The 22,700-nt window shown below is 43.2% G+C and overlaps 3 protein-coding genes across 4 annotated transcripts; 2 read left to right on the top strand and 1 right to left on the bottom strand.

Annotated features, from left to right (window-relative positions):
• The first annotated feature begins 11 nt into the window (after positions 1–11).
• On the top strand, positions 12–22,162 carry LOC135334295 (catenin delta-1-like). 2 transcript variants are annotated; one of them, XM_064529426.1, is made up of 21 exons: positions 12–157; positions 3,448–3,588; positions 3,852–3,994; positions 4,318–4,405; positions 4,644–4,952; positions 5,296–5,509; positions 12,886–13,087; positions 15,718–15,904; positions 16,075–16,208; positions 16,470–16,573; positions 17,120–17,270; positions 17,611–17,741; positions 18,106–18,379; positions 18,705–18,874; positions 19,095–19,245; positions 19,557–19,689; positions 19,991–20,084; positions 20,323–20,595; positions 20,895–21,050; positions 21,395–21,586; positions 21,811–22,162. In XM_064529426.1, exons 2-21 carry the CDS (start codon positions 3,464–3,466, stop codon positions 21,913–21,915), a joined length of 3,336 nt encoding a protein of 1,111 aa, XP_064385496.1. In that variant the 5' UTR covers positions 12–157; positions 3,448–3,463; the 3' UTR covers positions 21,916–22,162. The 2 variants fall into 2 exon arrangements, with proteins under 2 accessions (XP_064385496.1, XP_064385497.1); XM_064529427.1 differs by lacking the exons at positions 12–157; positions 3,448–3,588 and adding an exon at positions 3,633–3,655.
• On the bottom strand, positions 6,676–12,535 carry LOC135333042 (uncharacterized). The gene is made up of 2 exons (XM_064527975.1): positions 10,096–12,535; positions 6,676–8,952 (listed from the first exon to the last, which is right to left on the bottom strand). The coding sequence occupies exons 1-2, from the start codon at positions 12,436–12,438 to the stop codon at positions 6,691–6,693; spliced, it is 4,605 nt and encodes a 1,534-aa protein (XP_064384045.1). The 5' UTR covers positions 12,439–12,535; the 3' UTR covers positions 6,676–6,690.
• LOC135334315 (uncharacterized) lies at positions 13,101–15,613 on the top strand. Its single transcript, XM_064529455.1, has one exon. It carries the CDS (start codon positions 13,985–13,987, stop codon positions 15,542–15,544), a length of 1,560 nt encoding a protein of 519 aa, XP_064385525.1. The 5' UTR covers positions 13,101–13,984; the 3' UTR covers positions 15,545–15,613.
• Positions 22,163–22,700: the final 538 nt, after the last annotated feature.

The following is a 22,700-nucleotide window of genomic DNA, read 5'->3' as shown; positions in this document are numbered from 1 at the left end:
GCAGGATGCTAATTGGGCCACCACGCCCCTCTTTATGAAGCATGCATGAGAGGAGGCCTCACCTACATTGTATGTCTCTAAAATCAACTGTTTGTCTCCCTGCTAACTGCTACAGTTGCTAGCTACCACTGTCACTACCAGGACCAAGTTATTGGAGGTACGTGCATATATGTATGACATGCTGTCCCTAAATTAACCTGAGCATGAGTTGATATTAACTTATTATTGTCACTAAAAATAAACTTGGGCTAACATGTCTTGTCTTGGGCTACCCATCAAATGTACTGATAGATATTGTAATTAGAGTGTACTTATAATTAGAGTGTACCAGTATTGCATTGTTAAAAAAACAGTGGATGTGTACAGAGCACGAGATATATAAACAGTGGGTGTGTGTACAGTACTTGTATTTCTGAGGCTTTGTTTGTCTTACGTCTAGGGAGTAGGCTGTTATTATGTTGTGAGCAAACCGTATGAAGTGGGACATGTTTTGATGGTATCTGCAAGGTCCATTAGTTGAAGGAGGGGGTGTTGTTGTTGTTTGTTAGCTATGGGGGGTAGTGGGTGGCTGGGGGGTAGTGGGTGGCTGGGGGGTAGTGGGTGGCTGGGGGGTGGTGGGTGGCTGGGGGGTGGTGGGTGGCTGGGGGGTGGTGAGCGTGACTCCCTTTGATCTCTCGGTTTTGTTTGTTTATGTACATATCAGAGAGTATGCCTTGTACTGTTTAGTAAGTACTAGGTGGGCCAATCGTTTTCCAGGCTTCTACATCTGTATAATTATAGAGTAATTTTTAGTGAGGATCGCAATACATGTATGTTATTATTTAACTACCTGCAGTAGCATACTACATGGTACTACCATTAAATTTTGTTGTGATAATTTGCTTCCACTAGACCATTGAATCATAATCGAGGGACTTTTAAATAGCTTGCCCTACCTTAATGGCTGATCTCCAAAACTAATTGGCGTGCTAAGTTCTATCTCTATATAAAGTAAGTAGTAGCATAGATCGTGAGTAGGCAATAATTATGAGCTATTGATAATAACCTTACAGTAGCGTTGTGGTCATACACCTGACCATTATGGGTGGAATGCTAACCACTCTACATACAGCACAATGCACACCTTCTGTTGACTAATCCTTTTACTGTGGTTTTGTGGTTCCCGGTAACACTTTGTAAGGGGGGTTACCAGGACTACAGCATCAGCTGCTATACTCTAGTGCCTCAGGCAGGCAAGAAACTTTTCCGTGCTGTAATTATCATTGTGATCATAGTGCATAGGTACCTGTACAATTAATGCAGTGCTTGTAAAAAATAGCCTACATGTATAGTATCATATGTCAGCTCTAGATTGCCAAGAAGCGAGGTCAGTTTGGGCTGGGTGTGTGTGTGTCAGCCCACCTTTATAGCTAGCACTTTCATCTTTTGAATGGAGTCCAACTTCACACACCCTTTTATGGGGTAAATGTCCTTTGATGGATTTACTTGTACTGGCTGCAATAATACTTTATTTTGATTTAGAGACTATGGGTTTGAATATACTTTTGGTAAGTTGCTTTTGCACATTATGCACTTTTAACACAGCTGTGTCTATAGGATGTGGAGACCTACCGATATGTGTTATGTCTTGCTCAGCCACAGTAGTGTTGTGTCAATATGGAGTGGTCTTTATGGGAGGACATACCAATACATGTTGGTATTTCCCGATACGATATTAGTTAAATGAATAGGCCCACTTTTAGTTGCACACCTTCGTTTAAATATCAGCCCGCCCGCCCCTCTTTATTGAATAAAATAAACACGTTTTGTATTTGTAACTTGACACCCACGAATATCATAAAGTCTTCAGTTGGGATAATCGGCTATGTATGTGTGAATCTGTGAATGCATGCACGAGCGAATGGTATGTGGCAGCATTAATCTAAGAACTGCCGTCTCTAGAGGTTATTAATAGTTCTCCCCTGGGTATTGTGCAAGTATGGAATGTGATCAACTATACACACACCTATGTACAGCTTCTGTACATGTGTCTGTATAGATGTGGCTGTAATTATATCCAATATCTTGTTGCTTGGCGATTACTATGTGTCCATTTCCGTTTGTGTGTGGTCATTAATGGTATGCTTAGGTCACCTCATACTGGTTCAGCAAGTGTCTCGTTTTTCCATTGCGGGGGGTAAATATTCATGTACATGTGACTGTTGGTAAGTTTTCTATTTCATCAGAGTTAGGGTATTGACCTTCAATAGATTGCTTGCATATAGTGCACCTTGTGTTTTTCTTTCCATTGGCATACTGTTTTGATCTGCCCACTGCATGTACACGATACGCTATGGTTGCCTATCTCAATGACAGCTGTGTAATCCATAATTATACGCAGCGTATTGTCACAAAGTACAGTCACTCCCACCAAGTACATGTACATAAGGTTGCTATCTTATACGTCTTGGAAATAGTTTTACGTGGTGTGGTATTCAACTGTAGTATTGCCCAGTGCTTATTATATTAGACCCATCATCATTCTTGCACCTGCCCCCTCGTCTTCTCACATAGTTACCCACAATGACCCTCACTGCCCACTCTTTAAAGTTGGGATGCCATTTGAGTTGTACATGTACGAACAGGTTCCCTGGACAGTATGTAATGATGTGTCCTTTCTAGAGGGGCTCAATGGCATCTCTGTTGTAAAGCTGCTCAAAGTTAGGCAGCACAGATTAGTGAATGTTTCAAGTTAGGAACCATTAGTGATACCTTCTCCTTCAGCAATTAACTTAGATACATTTGGGATATTAACCGAAATCGCAATGAGAGATGCAGTGAAACCCACCCACTATTAAGGGGGGGGGGGAGGTGGGGCTTCTATCAATTTCAATAAAGAGAGGTGGTGTTTTTAGTGTGTCTGAAATCAATAGCTTCAGCATTGTAAGGAAACTACTGATACAAGGGGTAGCCACGGTTTCAGTGTATGCATGTGTACATTAAAGTTCTGAGAAAGAGTGCGTGTTATTTGTAGAGAAATTGTGTTCTGTACAGTTTGTTCTCTGACATGTCAGCCTGGCCTCTCGAGTGTATCCCACTGTACTTGGCAGCTAACATGTAGCTAACAGATAAACACACACTCAACAGCGTGGCATCCCTTCTCACCGTCTAGTCATGTACTGAACATGTCTCTTACAGAATGTTCTCACTGTGATCACCTTTTGATCACCTTAGTAACATGCGAAGCTCTAAGCTCTAGTATACATACTGTACACCTCGGATTATTGTGTTCATTCCTAATAATTATACACATGCAGCGGTGTGTATTGCACATGTAGTTTCTATTGTACGGTAATTGTACGTAACCACGGAGAGGTACAATGTATTAATTGGTCATTTCCTTTGACGTTTTTAATTGATATTTGTGTACACAATGGATTATATTTCATGTGGTGTGTTCTCATTCAGATACTACGCTGTAACCATGGCAATTCATGGAGGGGGCATGACCAATTGGCAAGTCAATCTCAAACTAATGGACGACGATGAAGATCAGGACAGTGACACTGACTCTAAGCTGAGTGGTTCAGCCCTAGTGGACTCTGTCATGTGAGTGGGTGGGGTGGGTGGGTGTGTGAGTGTGTGCATGTGGTTCAGCCCTAGTGGACTCTGTCATGTGAGGGTGTGGTATATGTGGGTGGTATATGTGAGTATGTGTGTGGGGGTGGGTGTCCTGTGTGATTATGAAAGTACAGTAGAACGATAATAGACCCTCCGAATAAGAGAGTTCCTCTGTGCAAAGAACAGTGCTTCCATATCCACTAGTCTACATATTCCTTATTGTGCACCTCACCTCTTCATCTTGTTTGTAGGAAGCGTCTGCGTAGCAAGCACAGTCACTACAAGGACGGTCAGTATAGTGGGGGTGGGGGGGAGTTTGACCATACCCTCCGAGAGCAGGACGAGGAGAACGATGAAGACTTGTACCCTGACCCCACAAGACACCCTCTCTCTGGTGAGTCCTGTGTTTTTGTGTGTCTACCTGCGTCTAAAGTACCTCCTGGTTGTTCATGTTTTTTTTTATAATCATAATCACCTAATTATAATAGTGCATAGTGCGTGTAACTTGAGCTGCAACTTTATTTGCCAATTCCCAGCAGAGTAAAAAGAGACTTGTTTGTGTGATGTAATTAGTCAAGCGTGTCACATTCCTCGTAATTATATCGAGGGGAATTCCCTGAATTAATTGTTTACATGTTTACTGAAGCATTTGAACTCCTTCAATAATATTATGTTTACAGACTAATACTCTCAACGTGTTTATACCTCTCTCTGTAGACGTGCAATCTCCTCCCGGTCGGTATGGTAACCAAGCTCCTAATGGGCACGTGGATGGGGGCGGGGCCAACACGTCCAATTCACCCAGGTAGGGCCGTGTGCATTACACACACTCAGTGTCTCCTATACATGTATATACATGCATGTACATGTAACAGCAATTTTGTAATTAGAGCATAAAGAGATAATTGTATCAGATGGCAATGCTTTCACTCATACACGTAAAATGTGGATGTAGCTACAAGTATGAATTACCCCCCCCCAACACACACACCCACTCACACACACTCTCACACACACACACCCACCCACACCCACACACACAGGTCACATCGGAGGAACTACGAGAACTCCTCTAACTCTTATTACAATCGCAAACCAGAAGCACTCAGTCCCGTGCCAGAATTCGCGATACGCTCGATTGATGGCCCCGCCCACAACCAGTGGGGGAGCGCAGGACGACGTAATGCCAGTGATGATTACCCCCCACACGGCCTCAGTGGAGGAGGGGGTCCAAACACCCGGAGCATGGAGAATATTCCACACGGGTCACCCAGTACGAGGAGACGAAGGAACTACGAGCAAACTCAGATTGGAGTTGGGGGCGTGGTTACCAACAGCAGACCTGGATACAGGTACGTACTACATGTAGCTATGTACCTTGAGTACTCCATCAATGGCTTAGTGATGACGTATTGGTTGCTTGAATGTGGGTTCGTTATTCTGCTGATCAATTCTTTTGTTTCTGCCTGTTTTTTTGTGTTTAAATATACAAATGACTCTTTGATCGTACATGTGCCCCATAACAAGTTAATTTATTGTAGTTTGAGAATTTAATATTATACAGCATATTCCATTTACGTGTACATGTGCGTATGTATTTCCCTCACACACACACACACACACACACACACACACACACACACACACACACACACACACACCCCACACCCACCCACACCCATACCACACACACAGGGATGGTCGTGTCCCTCCTTCCCAACTGAGCAGCGGTGACATGTCCTCCACACACAGTCGCAGCCAAGAGGCACTCCCTCTGATAGGCCACAACCACCTTATGTCAAGCCCCGCCCATCGTCCGCATCATGATGTCGCTCAGAGTGATATCAACGTGGGAAGCTACGGCAAACCCTTTCCTCGTAGGGGCAGTGCTGACAGACCAGTATATCATGTGAGTGTCATGAGACTATAAAATATAATCTCTTAAGATTGTGCTTTTCATACTATAATTATAGTGGGTAATTTTTAAGGTTTTCATGGGTTGTGCAATAAGCCATGAAATTTTCGACCGCGGAGAATGCGTGGGTGTTCAATAGGTGGCTGCTAGCAAAGCACGCAAGCTTTCCATACTTTTTTTGTTAATGACTGTCTAGCTTCCTACTGTGTTGTGTGCATGCATGCACGTACATTTCTGATCATTGCGTGACATTTCGAGAGCTTTAGGGGGTGGGGCTGTTGCTTTCTGTGAACATTTCGTCCACGAAGACTTCGTTACAATTATGTATACTCTCAAAAACTACATGTACCTGCGCTAATACTGTAAAGTACTTGTGGCCTTAAGGTACAAAGTACAATGGTATTCTTTGTTTTGATGTGTGATTGGTCCCGTCAGTGTAGTGAGAAATACCTACTTCTTGGCTTTCATATCGTATGATTAGATACTATAATTATACTATATATTGCATTTATGTAACCTTAACCTTGAAACATTCACAATGTTAATTGTCTCTTTGATTAGACTTAATTACCCAATGCCTTATCCCAACGTGTATCTGTGCAAATACGGCTCCAAGCAGGCAATCTAATTAATAGGCGCTGGTTGTTCAATGCGTGCTTGTTTAAATGCTAGCTAGAGTATCCCCCCACATGTGTATATCTGTTTATGTATGTGTTTCCGTTGTCGAATGGTTTCCCTCCATTCACTCACTAATTAGGGTATTACAATGTATATCGTATAGGTTTCGAAATGCAAGGTTATTTCGATTGCAAACTCTGAGTTTTCGCATAGATCGCAAACAAAGACACACAAAGAGTGAGCATGCAAATAGTTTAGCCTCGAATCCACGCCGATTAAAATACGTAGAATGCAGTGCATGGGGCTTGTACAGTGTAATTTGCAAATCCTAAACTACGCATTCGAAACTCGATATACTGTACGTGCAGTAAAGTTAATTAAATTTGTAGGACTAGTAGCCTTGTGTATGTGTGTACGTACGTATACATTGCTGCGGCTGTACAAGTATTATAAAACTGTTTCTATTTTCATCTCATAATAAAATTGCCAAGTTTTCAGTGAAAATGCAAGCATGCATGCAAAAACATAAATTAATTGTAGTCATAGTAATGAATAGTTCAGTTATCTAGTTTTGTGTACTCGGTAGATTTCGATCGTTCGTTGCCTGTTGGAATTCCTCCCACGACAATCACCTTATTACCCGGCACAACAGCGGCAAGACAACGATGCCGACTCGTAGTCATGTGACTGATACGGTTCCATGTGTTCTGAACCGAGTTATACTCGTACACGGCCTGTGTTCCTTTTGCCTGGGGGTTCGGAGAATGTGCTTTGGGTGGATTTGAACCTCCAAGTGCTAGCAGGTGACCATTGACTTCCGCTAATTGCGCGTGCTGTATCGGTAGATCTGAAACAAACTCCCAGTTTCTTCGAATTTGAGTAGCTAGCACTCTCGCTGCGTTCGTGTAGATAGGTTCATTTTCTTGATTTTGAAGTACGTCAATAGAGCATTTAATGACCGAATACTGAGGGTGATTGTAACCGCCCTCCCCTGACGTTATGTACATGTACCCGTCGTGTACAACAGCTGATGAATGGCAGGCTAGAAACGGAAGTGCTGTAGCCACTGTCCACTGCTTAGAGCTCAGTCCTAAAACCTCAACTGCTTTGATGGGGGTTTGGAATCGATTTCTTCCCCCGGCTACGATAAGAGAAGTTAATGTGGAAATAACAGCAGGAGAATCGCGTTTAGTTGGCATGGATGGTAGATTTTCCTTCCATTTGTTGTCGACGAGGCTAAAAAGCTTGTTTGAAGGCATAGACTGAGCGTCGTAACCACCTACTGTTGTCAGAGTACTTTCAAAGCACGCCAGGCCGCATTGTTTCAACGAATGGAACGGAATAATGCACCACTGTCCATTGACACTATCATACTCCACAATGGCTCCGGTATCTTTGTTTTGGAAGTAAGCCTTGTTGCCGACTACAGTGGAGCTACCAGCCTGTACGTTGATGGGACAATCTGATAACGGACCCCATTCTCCTAGTCTCTGTGTGGGTGAGGGGAGGGGGCTCGGTGGAAGACTCAACATTGGACTGATTACTCCTGCACTGTGTCGTGTCTGTCTTTCGAGGATTTCTGCTTCATCAATTTGTACGGGGAGACTGTGTATTAGGTAGTCATCTTTTCTTGTCCTTGTTTTCTTCTGTACTTCTGATTTCTCTTTCAACTGTTGTATTTCATTTTTTGCGGTTTTTAACATTTCTGTCATTTCTTTCAGCTTTTGATCTTTTTTTCTCTGCTCTGTTTCTTTTTTTTCAAAACTTTCCTTCAATTTTGTAATTTTATCCATCAGTTGTTTTTCTCTTTGTTGATTGTGAACCCCATCAAACGCGCTTGTTTTGTACTTTGTCGATTCTTTCATGCATGTTAGAATTCCACACAAGTCTGTCGCCGATGGTCGTGTGATGTCGTTATCTCTAATGCATTGTTGAGCTAACGGCAGTAGTGGATGTGTCAAATTGACTCGGCTGACTTGTTCGTATCTTCTTTGGTGTTCCGTTACTACAATCAATGCTGTAATTCTCTGCCCTGGATTGCTCGGATCGATAACCTCTTTGGTGGCCAATCGGGGGGCTGGTTGAGGAAATTCTCTCGTCATGATTTGAATCATTAGAACGCCGAGCGAGAACATATCCAGTTTTTCTGTGTACACTGGTGGCACGTTTAGAGCCTCAGGGGACATGTACACTGCTGTTCCTGGGCATGTGGTCATCGTCGCAAAACTGGTTTCGAATTTAGACATTCCAAAATCCGCAATTTTTGCACGACCTGCCAAGAGAAGGACGTTGTTGCTTGAGAGGTCGCGATGGACAATGTCGTTGGCGTGGAGAAAGGCAAGTGCTTGAGCTATGTCGTAGGAGAAGTTGACTTGAATGTTGTAGGGAATGTCTCCAGGTGATGACTCCAGGAAGTGTGTCAAACTCTCGTCCATGAGCTCCATGAGAAGAACTGGTGCATTTGTATCAGGATCACGATAGGTTCCCAAGTACTGTACAATGTTGGGATGTTGGACTACACTCAAGAAATGGCATTCTGACTTGAAGCGTTGAAATGGTTGTCGATGATTTTTGCTTTCCTTGGAACTGTTCATGTCAACTTTGAAGAGCACTGGATAGAGTAGCTTGGCAGCACAGATGAGTTGGTCACACTTGGCTTTGAACACTGCTCCATAAGAGCCAGTACCAAGGGTCTCAGTCTTAAAGAGTTCTATGCTCTTGAAGGCCATAGTTTTCTGTCGATAAGTGACTGGTTTTTCTTTGCTCATATTTATATTGGATTTATTGAAGTCTCTGTGATACCGCTTCAATCTCTTTGACTATACTTGAATACTGAGTTGTTTGTCTTCTTACAAACTTTTATACGAGGCTCTTGTTAGTATCCAATTTCAGATTCATTGCAGCCTCTCAATATGGTGTACTTGAATCAAGGGGTATGCATCATCTTACCTTACCTAGTGTTTACGTAAAGGTTTCCCTTCAAAGATCAAAGCTTTAACAATCGATTTTCCCAGCTATTGGCTTCAATAATTGCATGTGTACGGGTTGAGTTCTCAGGTATTCGCACTAGTTGAGAAATACTTTCTGTATACGTGCGACTGGAATCATGTGTCGTATGGATTCAGTTGCTAAGAGCTTGCATCGAACTAGAATGCGTGTTGGGAAGGTAAACTACCCCTAGCTTAAATTAATGGCCTGTTCAGCTGTTTCCATATTCCCTGTACTAGCTATAAGTGTGATAAGTGTGAGCACAGGCCTGTTCTTGAAGAATTAGTTGTTTTACTGGACATTTTACATAGACGTCTAACAATGCAGTTCTAGACCAGGCTGCTCGAAATAGGCCTTGCATGTATAGTGTACATGTACACTATAACGATCTGCATGTATATCTATAATAACTATGTGCTACATGTAGCTGTACAGTATACATGTATGTGTGATATCAGGAGTGCATGAATTCAATAGCTCCTGGTGACTAGATGTACGTACGTATATTCCCCTTGTCAAAGGAAGGTTCTAAATGGCTTCTATTTGTTTTCTTCACATCCCATATGTTCATTGTATGTATCATTGTGTAGATATTATTATTCATGTGCAATTATTAATCATAGTTGGGCGTGGCTCGACCTTTCGTTGAGAAAGGGGGTCGAGTTTCAAACCTGTGTCAGGATTTGTCTTGCTGAAACTAAAGTTGCAGCCCAATCAGATTACTGTAGTCGGTTGCGCAACCGCAAGCACGTAGTATTCATCAAGTCAAATTGGTTAAAATAACAATGCAGCAAGACAAATCCTGACATATATGGCTTGAAACTCGACCTCCTTCTCAATGGAAAGTCAGGCCACGCCCAAATACAATTAATGTTTGTCATACAACTACGTTGTATTGCTAAAATAATAGCTCTTTGTGTTCTCAACAAAAATTTAATAAAATCTAGCTGAGACTGTTAGGTGCATGTCTATAACAATGTGACAGCTTCTGCTTCCTTTGTGGTCAATTTATAGCCTCCAACCACCATTAGTAGGTTCTCCATAAACACTGCTCCGAGGCAGCTGCTTCGTCCTGTGGTCATAGTTACCACAATGATCCAGGTGTTATTCACGCTGTCGTACTTGTACACATTCTTAGAACTCTTTCCCGTTACGTCTGACCCACCGATAGCGATAAGTTGATCGCCCGAGTTTACCAAATAGGACCGACTAGTGGGCAAATCGGCTATAGCTTGCCACACCTTGTTCGAGGGCTGTAATGCTTTCTTTAGTCTAGCTCCTAGTGATAGGGACCGCCTACTTTGCAAGAGAGCAGAAATAGAGCAGCTCAAAACCGCGAAAGAATTGCGATCTTCAATGTCATCTCCAGCTGTGAGGTAGATCTTGTCCTCGCATATCGTTGCCGAGGCATGGTGTGTTTGGAATGGTAGTACCGCAGCTTTGGCCCATTGCTTGGTATCCAACTGTAGGATATTCACAGATTGTAGTGGCTCTGAATGTACATCCTTGCCTCCAGCTACTATGAGGTAACCGTTTGTGTACGCAGCTGCAGGCCTGTCTCTGCTCGTTGGCATTTCTGGCAAATTCTCGACCCAGATTCCGTCGACAAGATCGAATAGCTTGTTTGAACTTTCTTTATTGAATCCACCCACAGTTGTGAGCGTGTTCTCGATGGCTACTAGAGTGAATCCGAAGAAAGGGTGTTGACCAATCGATCGCCATCTCCTCTCGGAAGCGTCAAACTTGTAAACCTGGTTGCTACCTGCCCCTCTAAAGTAAGCGTCGTTACCACATACAGCTGATGAGCCGGCTTTGAGAAAGGTGGGGCAAGGGGGGATGGGTCTTTTCCAAGCTGTACGTTTCCTCGGAACAGTTGGAGTTCCAACTGGGGTACTGCTAGGTGTGCTGCTAGGGGTGTGAGTGGGCGTGTTGCTAGGAGATTCTCTGTATGTGTGGGTGTTACTTAGAGGATGTGGTGGTGTACTTTCAGTTGTGATTATATTATGCAATGATCCCCTGTCTGTTGTGTTGTGTTCTCGTGCAGTATCTCTCTTCTGTTGTAGCTGTTCTAGTGCTCTTTCTTTCTCCTGTAGTGCAGCTCTCAATTCTTGAATTTCGTCATCTTTTCTTAATAGCTGGTCATCTTGTGTGCGTAGCTGTTGTCTAGCAGACTGAAGTTGAATTTCTTTGAGCTTTGTATGTTCTTTTAGTTCTGGTGTGCAGGTTTCTTCTTTGGCACTCTCCTGTATCATACCCAATGCACCTTCTTTTTGTTTTTTAATCATTTCTAGTTCTTGTTTTTGAGCTTTTATTAACTCTTTTTGTTCTTCGCTTTGACAGATTTTTTCTCTCAATAGTTTGCCCATATCTTTTTGTGCACTCTCAGTGTATTTGTTCGATTCCTTCAAGAGAGCAAATTTCTGACAAAGTTTCTTCGAAGTTGGCCGGTCAGTTTCGTTATCTGCGAGGCAATCTAGAGCTGTTTGTAGCAGAGGGTTGAAGATGTCCGTAAGACTGATGTGTGCTTCTCTTCTCTCTGTCTCGGGCACTGGAACTTTTGCTTTTATCTTACGGCTGGGGAAGTGCGGATCGACTAACTCCTTAGTGATGAATTGGTCCGAGGGGTTGGGATATTTTCTAGTCATAGTTTGAAGTATGAGTACTCCGAGGGAAAAGTTGTCGAGCTTCTCCGTGTACACTGGTGGCGTGTTTAGAGCCTCAGGGGACATGTACGCTGCTGTTCCCGGGCATGTGGTCATCGTTGCAAGGTGTGTGTCAAATTTGGACATTCCAAAATCGGCAACTTTAGCACGGCCTGCTAGTAGTAGGACATTGTTACTGGAGAGGTCACGATGAATGATCTCATTGGAGTGGAGAAAGGCGAGTGCTTGAGCTATGTCATAGGAGAGGTTGACTTGGATGTGGTAGGGAATATCTCCAGGTGATGACTCCAGGAAGTGTGTCAGACTCTCGTCCATGAGCTCCATGAGAAGAACTGGTGCATTTGTGTCGGGGTCGCGATAGGTCCCGAGGTATTGAATTATGTTGGGGTGGTTGATGAGGCTTAGAAATCGACATTCTAGCTCAAATCGTTTCATTGGTTGTCTGTGTTGTTTGCCAGGATCGGGGGTAATCATTTGGAAGAGCACTGGATAGAGTAGCTTGGCAGCACAGATAAGTTGGTCACACCTGGCTTTACACACCGCCCCATAAGAGCCAGTACCAAGGGTCTCAGTTTTGAAGAGTTCCACGCTTCTGAAAGCATATTCTTGCTCAAAATTCACCTGCTCTTGGCTTGTCTTTTTTGGTGTAGCCATGTTTAAAATAGTCAACAGTATCTTGTTTTTGCTGCAGGCTCTTGTGTCATCAATAGTGCAGTGCAGTGGTTGCAAGTATGCCAACAATTAATGTACCATGAACTTTAAACTAGTGGGTGTAGCACATTTGTCAGGTGACTGTTTAACTATTGTGGTACATATATGTACGTCGTGGACAAACATGACTTGTGTATATAGGTGTTCAGAAGCCCACATTGTGTTCATTCTCTGTTTATGATATCACAATAATGAATACCGGTAGTGGTAGGGTGATTCCCAAACCAGAAACATGACTTTCACCGCATTATAGAGTAAACTGCTGTAGGTTTTGATGTTACTATGGTATCAATTTGACCATAATTTGTCTATGTATGGTTGCTATTGGCTTTTTTCCAATTTTCAACTTCCGGGTATTTAACTGACCCACCCACCCCCTCATACACACAGCCACACCTCCACTCTGCACCCGCCTCACAAGTTGTCCTCTCTTCGTCAGCCCCCCAACGCTCGTGGGCGGATTCGACACACCCTCCCATGCTCGGATACGACCCTTCACGCACACCCCCCGGTCAGAGAAGAGGCAGACACGAGATGCCACGAGACACTTCGTACAGCAGTAACCTACACGAATCGTCAGGGAGATATCTAGGTGAGACATGACGACTAATTATAGCCTCCTATTTTTTTCTGATGTAACACTATAGGTCGAAATCTAGTGTTATACATTAGAGTGTATGTACATTAGAGAAATATTGGACTGGGGACGAAGGCTTGATATGTACATACAGGTGTACGTACCAAAAAGTGACTATTCTATGCAAGGTGGTCGATAATGTGTGATTTGATTAATGCATAATTATGCATATGCATGTGTGCACCTAGTCGTTTTTTTCCTTGTAAATTTATAAACTGTCATGGCTCTGTGATGGTAATGCATGTTGTTGTGCTACTATTGTGTGCGTTTGACCTTCATAGTGTTGTCATAACTTTGTCCTACTTCACTGAAATTCATGTTATCATATGCGATTGGACTCCCGCTTTAATCTGTATGCTGTAAAAAGTCCCTGGCATACTAGTCTTGTCAACCACATAAAGCACAAATAAAGCCATAATTGACCACAGAACTTGGTTAACTGCAAATATAGGCTTTACTAATTATCAATAGACAAATGGGCTGCTATATGATTGGCTGCTATAGTTATGATTGTGGTGTTGAATAGCACAATAGAACTATAGATCAAATTTAGCAATGAGTTGTATGTGCCTGTTAAATATGTGTATAACCTGTTAAGCATGTGTATGCTTGTGAGCTTCCTTTAGTTGGTCTAAAGGTGATGATGGTCAATAGTTAGCACAGTGCATACTTTACACACACAGGTGCCAGGTGAAACATTTTGAGCTTTAGTATAATTATCGCTGATATTTGAAAGTTTTCAGGCAGCTTTTCACCAGTATTTAATGAATTGCTATTGTACTGTTACAGTAGAGGCCTTTGTGAAGAGTTCAATATATTGCTTAGCTAGACTATAGCTAGACTATAGCTAGAATGTTTCCTAGTCAACCACGCAGAACTAAGAGTGCTCCAAAGTCAAGATCCTCTGACAAACCAACTAGCGCTTGGGGAGAGAATCAGAAGATCTCGAAGAGTTACTCAGCAGAGGAGATAGTAGAGGAGTCTGCAGAGCCGTGGTACATTGCATCCACTGATGACAGTACAGGACAGTCCAAGCCCTGTCAGAAGAAGAGCATCAAGCTATCGTTTCGAAAGAAACTTTCCATTTCGTCAAAAAAAGAAAGTAAAAGTACATCTGATCTCATCGAAAAGAAGAAGAAATCATTTCGACCACCAAGCCTTCTCCTAAAGCCGCCGGAGCAGGTAGACGACTGGTACAAAGTTTTAGACTCACCACTTCTCATCGGCAAAGAAACATCTCGTTCGAAAATCGAACTATCCGCAAGCTCGCCAAATCTTCATGAGATGACTATCGAAAGTGATTCACCTGATCCACCTGATTTACCTAATCCAAGTTTTTCGGCTATTATGCCTAGCAACATAGCACTTGCTGCCTACCCCCCTTCCCCGTATGAACTTAGCTCCTCCCCGCAATCATTCACTAGCTACCTCGAAGAAGTGAAGTCACCACGGATTGCGACTCGAAGCAGGAGTTTCGGTTCCCATAACGTTATTCCACGATCCCCCCTCGCCCTCACACCTGTCACAAAGTTCACAAACTTTGAAGAGGAGTGTGACACTGACGAATGTCGTGGATCACCACACTTATCGTTTGGACGACAATCTGGCCGTCATTCGTTGTCAGAAAGTTACCCATCATCAAATTTTGCCTCCACCAACAATCACTCCGTCTTGAACACTAGTCCCTCCAATCTCTCATTCGGGCGAACACGCTGTAATTCCATTGTAGGAAGATACGAACAACACGCAGTCACGCATTACCCTGGACATCCCAAAACAACAGTGGCACAACGTGTACCCGTGAAGGGTTCCCCTCAAGCAAGCCCCACCTTCTACCATGTGCCGCGCAGAATGAAGACGTCTCACTCATTTAACGCTCACACGTCTTACTCAGTGAACGCCCTCGATTATATTGAGGGGCACAAGTCTCGTTCCATGGTGTGCGAGTGTGCACCGTACGTTCCCAGAGAAGAGCCGTCTGTGTTTAAGTTTCCGGTTCCAGTTCAGCGTGGGGGTTCAGAGAGGTCACCACTTCGCTACAAAGCGTATCGCTCGTCGTATTTGAATGCGATCATCACAGCCCCTCTACGTCGACTCTCACACCTCACATCTACGCCCACACACACTCACCCCACTCACAACAGTGTAACACCCACATTCTCTCGCATTGGTAGAAGTTCTACGCCCCCCTCCCCTCGAAGTCCAGTGAGTCAGATAGGATCTCTTATCTCTCTCTCTGTTGGCAGTGATGCTTCAGAAGCGTTTAGTCTTGTCGATACTCAGAGCGAGATTTGCTCCGGTGGTAGACCTCGTAGCTATGGCAACAGCGGACGAGTATTCCAGAGCTGTAGAGGTCAAAGAGCGTATCGATCGATGATGCTTACAAAACGACGTATTCTATTCAGTATGTAAAATTGTGGCTACATGTAGTATAGTCTCTATAGATACATGTACATACAGGTAGTTTTTGCACATTTTTGGGTTTTATAAACAGGTTTTTTTTGTTTGCATCTGTTAGAGCTTTTCAAACATGTACTTACTATTATTTAACACCCCCCCCCCCACACACACACACACACATGTAGATGACTCTATGGAGCAGTCAGGTGGTGGTCTCCTTCGCTCAGAGCGCTCTTCTGGGAAGGGCAATGAGCCAAACCTCAATGATGTGGTGGATTTCCTCAGTTCTGATGATGCAGGTTTGGTCTCTAATGCAGCCAGTTACCTTCAACACCTGGCTTATGGCGATGACAACATGAAGTCAAAGATAAGGTGAGCTTATTGTACCCTCACCAGTCACAGTGCGTGTGTGCAAGCTAGCCTTGTACTACATGTAGTGTCTTCATTTGATCATCAGCATAAATTTATTGTAGTCATAAGTTTAAATGTTATACATGTAGATGTATGTTGACATGTATACAAGCTACTGTGCATTGCCTCAGGACGTATGGTGCCATTCCTGCACTGGTGAACCAGCTGAGACGTCCGGAGACGAGGGTGCAGATGGCAGTACTGGGTGCTCTCAGAAACCTGTCATTTGGACGGGCCAACGACGAGAACAAAATGGAAATAGCAGGTCGGAGTGCAAACTTGCATGAACATGTACTCACTATACGCAATAGTTTACATGGTCATTATTAGTATTTATCTTGCAAGTAATTTAGCGCAGAGCTGTACATGTACCACTACACACATTTAATTTACCTACGCACATGTATGACGAATTATAGATTGGGTCCGTTATAATTCTAAACTGAGCACAATTATAGCACCTGCAAACCCTCAGGGTGTTGTTTAATAACAGCACAAGTGTGAGCAAATTCCCCCCTCACTGCAGGTGAACATGGGCTGGCTGAGATCCTGCTGGCTCTGAGAATGAGTCGGGTTGCCGAGGTAAGGGAGCTGCTCACTGGATTACTCTGGAACCTCTCCTCCTGCGAGGTGAGACTGGTGTATGGTGAAAGTACATGTATGCACGCTCACTGTAAGTACTGTATACACACACACATCATGTACATGTATGGTGAAGATATGCCCACTCACTGTAATAGAGCGTGGTGAACTGTATAGACTGTGCACATGATGCGTGGTGAACTGTATAGACTGTGTATACATGCACATACACATACATGATGCGTGGTGAACTGTATAGACTCTGCACATGATGCGTGGTGAAGTGTATAGACTGTGTATACATGCACATACACATACATGATGCGTGGTGAAGATATGCCCGCCCACTCACTGTACTGTATAGACTGCATGCATACAAATACATGATTGTTCATGTGCCGAAACTCTCAAATATGTATGGGCCTTTATTAATATATGTACATGTACCTGTACATAGAAATGCCTTAGTTGTTCAGGTGGGTGATCGCACCAAAATATCCATCTGCATAATTATTTAAAATAAAACTTCCCTCTCCTCCCCCAATGTAACGTCTCACAAATAACAGTATACTTTAATTTCTCCTTTGTATCCAGGAAATGAAACTTCGTATCATTAAGAGCAGTACCCACGACATAGTAGAGCTGACGATGGTCCCGTACACTGGGTGGAGTCTGGAGGCGGCCAAGGACCCTCTGGCTAAACCTAGCTTCATACAGTGGAACATTGAGCTGAGAAACATCACTGGTGAGAGATGGGACATTTAGAGCTACATGTACTTAGTTTTCATACCAGTGCAAGTGTGGTTAATACATTGACTATCTTGTACCTGAACCTAATTAGCTCCGTGCTGACACAGCATTACATGTACTTTAGTAGTAAATACAATTCTCAATACTTAAGACTATGCAGCAATATACACCCTCAGGGCCTGTAACAACAGTGTACGCTACGTGTACAGTAATTTGTACGCGTACACAGATAATGTAACACAGTGTCACATGCGAGAGAATGTGCATGCATTCTGTGTGTGTTGAAACACAGTACATCATCATAGCACTGTCTGCACCACCACCCCTCTCTATAGGTACGTTACGGAACATCTCCTCATCGGGTGAACCATCGCGAGTTTGTATGAGGGCCAGCAATGGACTGGTCGACACGCTTGTATGGCTGCTTAGGTCTGCGGTACTCCACAAGGCAGCTGCTGATGAAAAGGTAACATACATCACGTAGGAATCAGTATAATGTACGTACACTATGCAAAGCAGCCATAACTCAAGTTGGGTTGTAATGGTTCTTTTCAATGATATTTTAAAAGCTTTAATTACTACGAGGATATCTTTTGATGTGGTCTGCTTAGTTCACTAACTTTGAGAGCACCCAATTTTGCCCCATCTATAGCCTATGCTTTTTTGTCGAAAACAGGCCCTTAATTTTGATGAATGCACCATTAAAACGAGAAACCGGACAATCCAAACCAAAGTTATGAGATTCACATGCTAAAAAATTACTTGTACAAGTGATACAGTATGTACTTTACTTAATTATTTCAATATGTACCCCCACACACACACACTAGGCTGTGGAGAATGCAGCATGTGTCTTGCGTAACCTCTCTTATCGTCTCGAGAACGAAGTGGATCCTCAGGAAGGGACGGGGGATGTACTGGACCATGACTGGGAAGAGGAGCAACGGAAAGACATGGATGAGATCACGCAGCCTTTCTCCAACTCAAGTCCCGGGTGTTTGGCGTTTCTCAAAAGATCTCGTGGGAACAGTCGACGGGAAAGAGGGCGTGTCCATAGTCCCATGGTCAGCAGACCGTCCTACAGTGTGGACTACGCTAATCCTGGTGAGAGTGGGTGTACAGTACATGCATGGTCAACTCGATCAATTTCATTAAGTATTAAGTTTAGTGCTATTATTTTATGTTGTTATAGCAGTGACACTGTGTACCTTGTGCAAGACCCAGTACTAATTAACTAATGTACATTATTTATGCTCTTAAACTTTGGTGGTTTTGGTGGCTGCATGTGTGTTTCTCTTTCAACTTCATGTATTACTAAGGAAGTGTTTATTGATTATTTTGGTTGGTACATGTGTACGTACTACTCGATAAGACTCACGGTATTTTTCACTTATTCACTTAACTTACTGACCCTTTGTGTGTTCTCTAGATCCGTCCTCTCTCCCAAAACGCACCGGACCTGTGTACGGAATGGCATTGCTATGGCAACCGGACATCGTGTATCTGTACCTGGCCCTAATTGAGCATTTCTCTGTTGCCATAGAAACCATTGAGGCGGCCGCCGGTGCAATTCAAAACCTCACAGCATGCAACTGGAAGGTTTGTGCCTATTATGCTAGCAGAAGTGCAAGTTATACACGATCACATGTACATGTTCCGTTACACTAGAGCAGCGTCCCACCCCCTGCACACCTTTGAGTGTGTGCCTGCCTATACAGCATTGTGATCGCTCCTTTAGCTAGTGCTATAGTTATACGGTACATGTATATACATGTTCCACTACACTATAGCAACTTTCTACACACACACACACACACAGTGGGCGGTGTATGCTCGTAACATGATCCGGACGTCCAATGGCCTGCGTCTATTGGCAGAGCTACTCAACAATGGCCATGATGCGGTGGTGAGGGCAGCAGCCATGGCTCTTAGAAACCTAGCCATCGACCCTCGAAACAAAACCTCTCTAGGTACGTACATGTACAGTACAAGCTAGCACACATGCTATTGCTGTGGCTGCCTGTAATTACTACGTACAAAAATGTATGCACAGTCTATTAATTGCTCGTATTGTAGCTTCTTGTATACATGCCTTGTGGCAAGGATCGTGATGTCATACAAGTACCAGTATAGGTCTTTGCCTTCTTATTTTTGAGAAGCTGTTAGCGCTTGCAAATCATTACAATAAAAGTTGTCATGATGGTATTCATGATCAGCGGAATAGCACTCTACATGTACGTGTACTGTACAGTTGTCATAGTTACAATGCTGTTTCCCCCAGGTCCTCAAGTGATAGCATCAGTGATCCCCCGCCTCCCGTACGGATCAAACCACCTGGGTATGTCCGAGGAGACCACCATCTCACTCCTCTGTTGTCTCATGGAGGTCTGCACTGAGAGCACCACTAATGCACGGTATGTTTGAACTATTGACCTTTAGAATCGTTTATTACACATGCAGCACTGAGCTTTAGAACACTAACTGCAGGTCACTAGAAGAGCAGGGTACATATCTGGACATGAAAACCGTTAATTACAAGGGCTTTAAAACACATAATATTTACGGCTGTACTGCGTGTGTGATATTCTTTACTAAGTGAAGAGGTTATGGGTGGAGGTTACTCTGTACCATTGTCATAGAGATGCAAATGTGATTATAGTTAAGGTTATTGATAGCTAGCTCTAACGGTGGTGGTGTGTCTCTCTTTCCATGTAGCCTGGTCCTGGAGACTGGAGAGGGTCTGTCGTTCCTCACACGTCTCACGTGGTCAAGACAACACACTCAGAAGATCATCTTTGCTGCCGGGAAGGTGAGAACAGGGTACATATTATCTTGTCTTCATGTGTACATGTGCATGTAGTATGGTTTGTACCGAGGCTCATGTGTACACTGTTTTGCATTACAAGCAATGTTGAAATACCAGCTGTGTTTTGTATAGCATAGCAATTTTGTATTTGTACCGTAATTAAGTTTGGCCTATTTGTAACCACTATAATACTTTAGTATCCTACTGTTCACCCCCCCCCCCCCCCCACACACACACACAGCTCTGCTCCATCCTGTACGAGTGCAAAGAGTGTAAGTCAGCGCTTAAGAAAGAGGGTTGGGAAATGAGCCAGTTTCAAAAGTTAGTAAAAGAGTCAAGCTCCCAATTTGATTTTGAGCAGAGAGTGAGCATCTCTCGTGACTACCAGGGTTCTCGGAGGAAGAAGAGAAGTAAGAAGGTGTCAAAGAAGTCAAAACGCCCAGGTCGCCAAGATGATGAGGAGAGTGTGATGAGTGGAATGAGTGGAGTGAGACATGAGCCAATGTCAGCCACGGTAAGTTTTGGCTAAGAAATGGTTGTAATGATTGTATCGACTATAAGTTGAGAGTTCATTACCAATTGCTAAATGAAGACAATTATTTGAGTCAAGTGCTTCAAGACTTTTATACTGATTAGCTCCAACCAGCTCAAAGTAGCATTTTTCGTGTACAGTCCCTGGCATACTTGTCAACCACATTTATAAAGTGCAATTATATTGAAGCCATAATTGACCACATAACTCAATATGTTATACATGCATGTACTATGTTGAATGCTGATAATCACCTGTTTCTCTTCTCACTACCCGTACAGTCGTCGATGATATCAGGGGCTTCCCCTATGCACATCTCCCACCCCCAACCCCCTCGCTCACTACCCCCCACAGCCGAGGAGGAGCAGCTGATGGACATGGAGGAACCAGGCTATCAGCTCATACCCAAAGAGGAACCGGGACCTGTCATTTATCAGGTGAGCTAATTAGGCCTAAAACCTTGTTTACATAATATTTAATATACAGCCTCTTTAGTGGTATTACATTGCACGTGTATAGCTTTAGTCTGAACATACAAGTGTTCATTCAAAACTGGCTTATAATTATGGTCCTCCTATACGTACATGTACCTGATGTGGTACGTGTGAAGCCGGATAAGTATGTGTTTTCATGAGTACAATTTTCAAGAAGAACCTATTAAGTTGCCTGGCTATAATTTCAGTCCTTGAGTGTGTGTCTCACAAATATTTGCAGTCAAACTCATATACATTGGCTGTATGTCAACACTGCGTGTTATAGTACATATACTCTCTATACACAGAGTATTGACGACCCAGACCTGAAGCAGACCCACCCGGTCACCCCTTCCTCAGTGCCCGCCCCTCGGTCCGACACTGCCCCCCACACAGAGACAGCTGGCTCTACAACCAGCGGCCCCCTGTCAACCACCGGCCCACTCTCGGCCACCTCGCAGGAGGAGTCTGAGCCAGACCCCAACGCCACTTACGCCTCGGTGAGATCATAATTACAGTCTTGTTTGTTAACTTCTCTGAAGAGTGTGATTGAAATCTGTATACATAATCTATATTGTAACGTTTCGAATCAATTGTTGTACCAACCAAGTATTTGATAGCTCTGGCGTTGCCACAAATGTGTAAGTGTGCGTTGTACAAGTGTCTGCATGGTTCCTCCATGCAGTCATTTAATTATTGCAATCCACTATATGATTTTGCACAGGTTGACATTCACAAGAAAAGAGCATCTCGTCGGCAAAAGGAGAAAGAAAAGAAAGAGAAAGAGATAGTAAAAGAGGAGCCACCGCAAGAGGACTCGTGGGTGTAGCTCATTCTGTGTGTCTAATTCAAACTCAACAGTAACTATTATTTTTAGGATGCAATGTCACCCCCTTTTTGTGCACCTTCTGACCAGCTTACATTCAACCACCTTCTAATAATTATAGTCCTATATGTATGACATGTATTTCATCAATGCTGCGAATGCAGACTAGATCACCATGGCTATAGATGTAAATTGTACACATGCAGTTTTTATCGAACATTCTATATATGAAATTATTGTGTAATCGCAAGATGTGCCAAATTTATTGCACTGGAGTTGTCAACATTCTATAATTAATTGTTAAGAGTGCAATATTGGGATTAGTCTCGATCGAGAATCGGCCTGGATTCGAGGCATTAATAGCACGAGTAACATGCATGCAAGCAATAATTAATTGTTATGAGTGCATGTGTTGATTGTCATTGACAGCGTGCAATAATTATATACTTGACCATGCAGTATAACTAGCTATAGCATGCACGTATATAATAATGACAATTCCGTCCAATAATTATTATAATAGTGGCCACGGATCGATGTGATACTGCATGCTGTACTCTAGCTCTCTATATAGTCACTAATATAACACACCATATAATTATACTCACTTTAATTCATGTTTATTTTAGCCCGCTATAATGATATAATTATTATACAGAACAACTTTCAGTTGCACATTTAAAGGTTGCTATGTATATTATACACTCCCTCTCATGTACATGCATGCATGGCTTAATTCATTGCATGCATGTGCATATAAATGGATTGCATGGTCATCTATCTATTCC

The sequence above is a fragment of the Halichondria panicea genome, chromosome 3 (assembly GCF_963675165.1).
Source record: "Halichondria panicea chromosome 3, odHalPani1.1, whole genome shotgun sequence".
In the NCBI taxonomy this organism is placed as follows: Eukaryota; Metazoa; Porifera; class Demospongiae; order Suberitida; family Halichondriidae; genus Halichondria; species Halichondria panicea.
This window is presented reverse-complemented; position numbering and strand designations above follow the sequence as displayed.

Bases quoted from the DNA above. Each gene is read 5' to 3' on its own strand.
- LOC135334295 (XM_064529426.1), top strand. From the start codon at position 3,464: ATGGCAATTCATGGAGGGGGCATGACCAATTGGCAAGTCAATCTCAAA. The intron at 16,574-17,119 runs GTGAGACTGGTG...CTTTGTATCCAG, and splicing joins GGAACCTCTCCTCCTGCGAG to GAAATGAAACTTCGTATCAT. The intron at 21,051-21,394 runs GTGAGCTAATTA...CTCTATACACAG, and splicing joins CGGGACCTGTCATTTATCAG to AGTATTGACGACCCAGACCT.
- LOC135333042 (XM_064527975.1), bottom strand. From the start codon at position 12,438: ATGGCTACACCAAAAAAGACAAGCCAAGAGCAGGTGAATTTTGAGCAA. The intron at 8,953-10,095 runs TTATAGACATGC...ATTCAAGTATAG, and splicing joins AAGCAGAAGCTGTCACATTG to TCAAAGAGATTGAAGCGGTA.
- LOC135334315 (XM_064529455.1), top strand. From the start codon at position 13,985: ATGTTTCCTAGTCAACCACGCAGAACTAAGAGTGCTCCAAAGTCAAGA.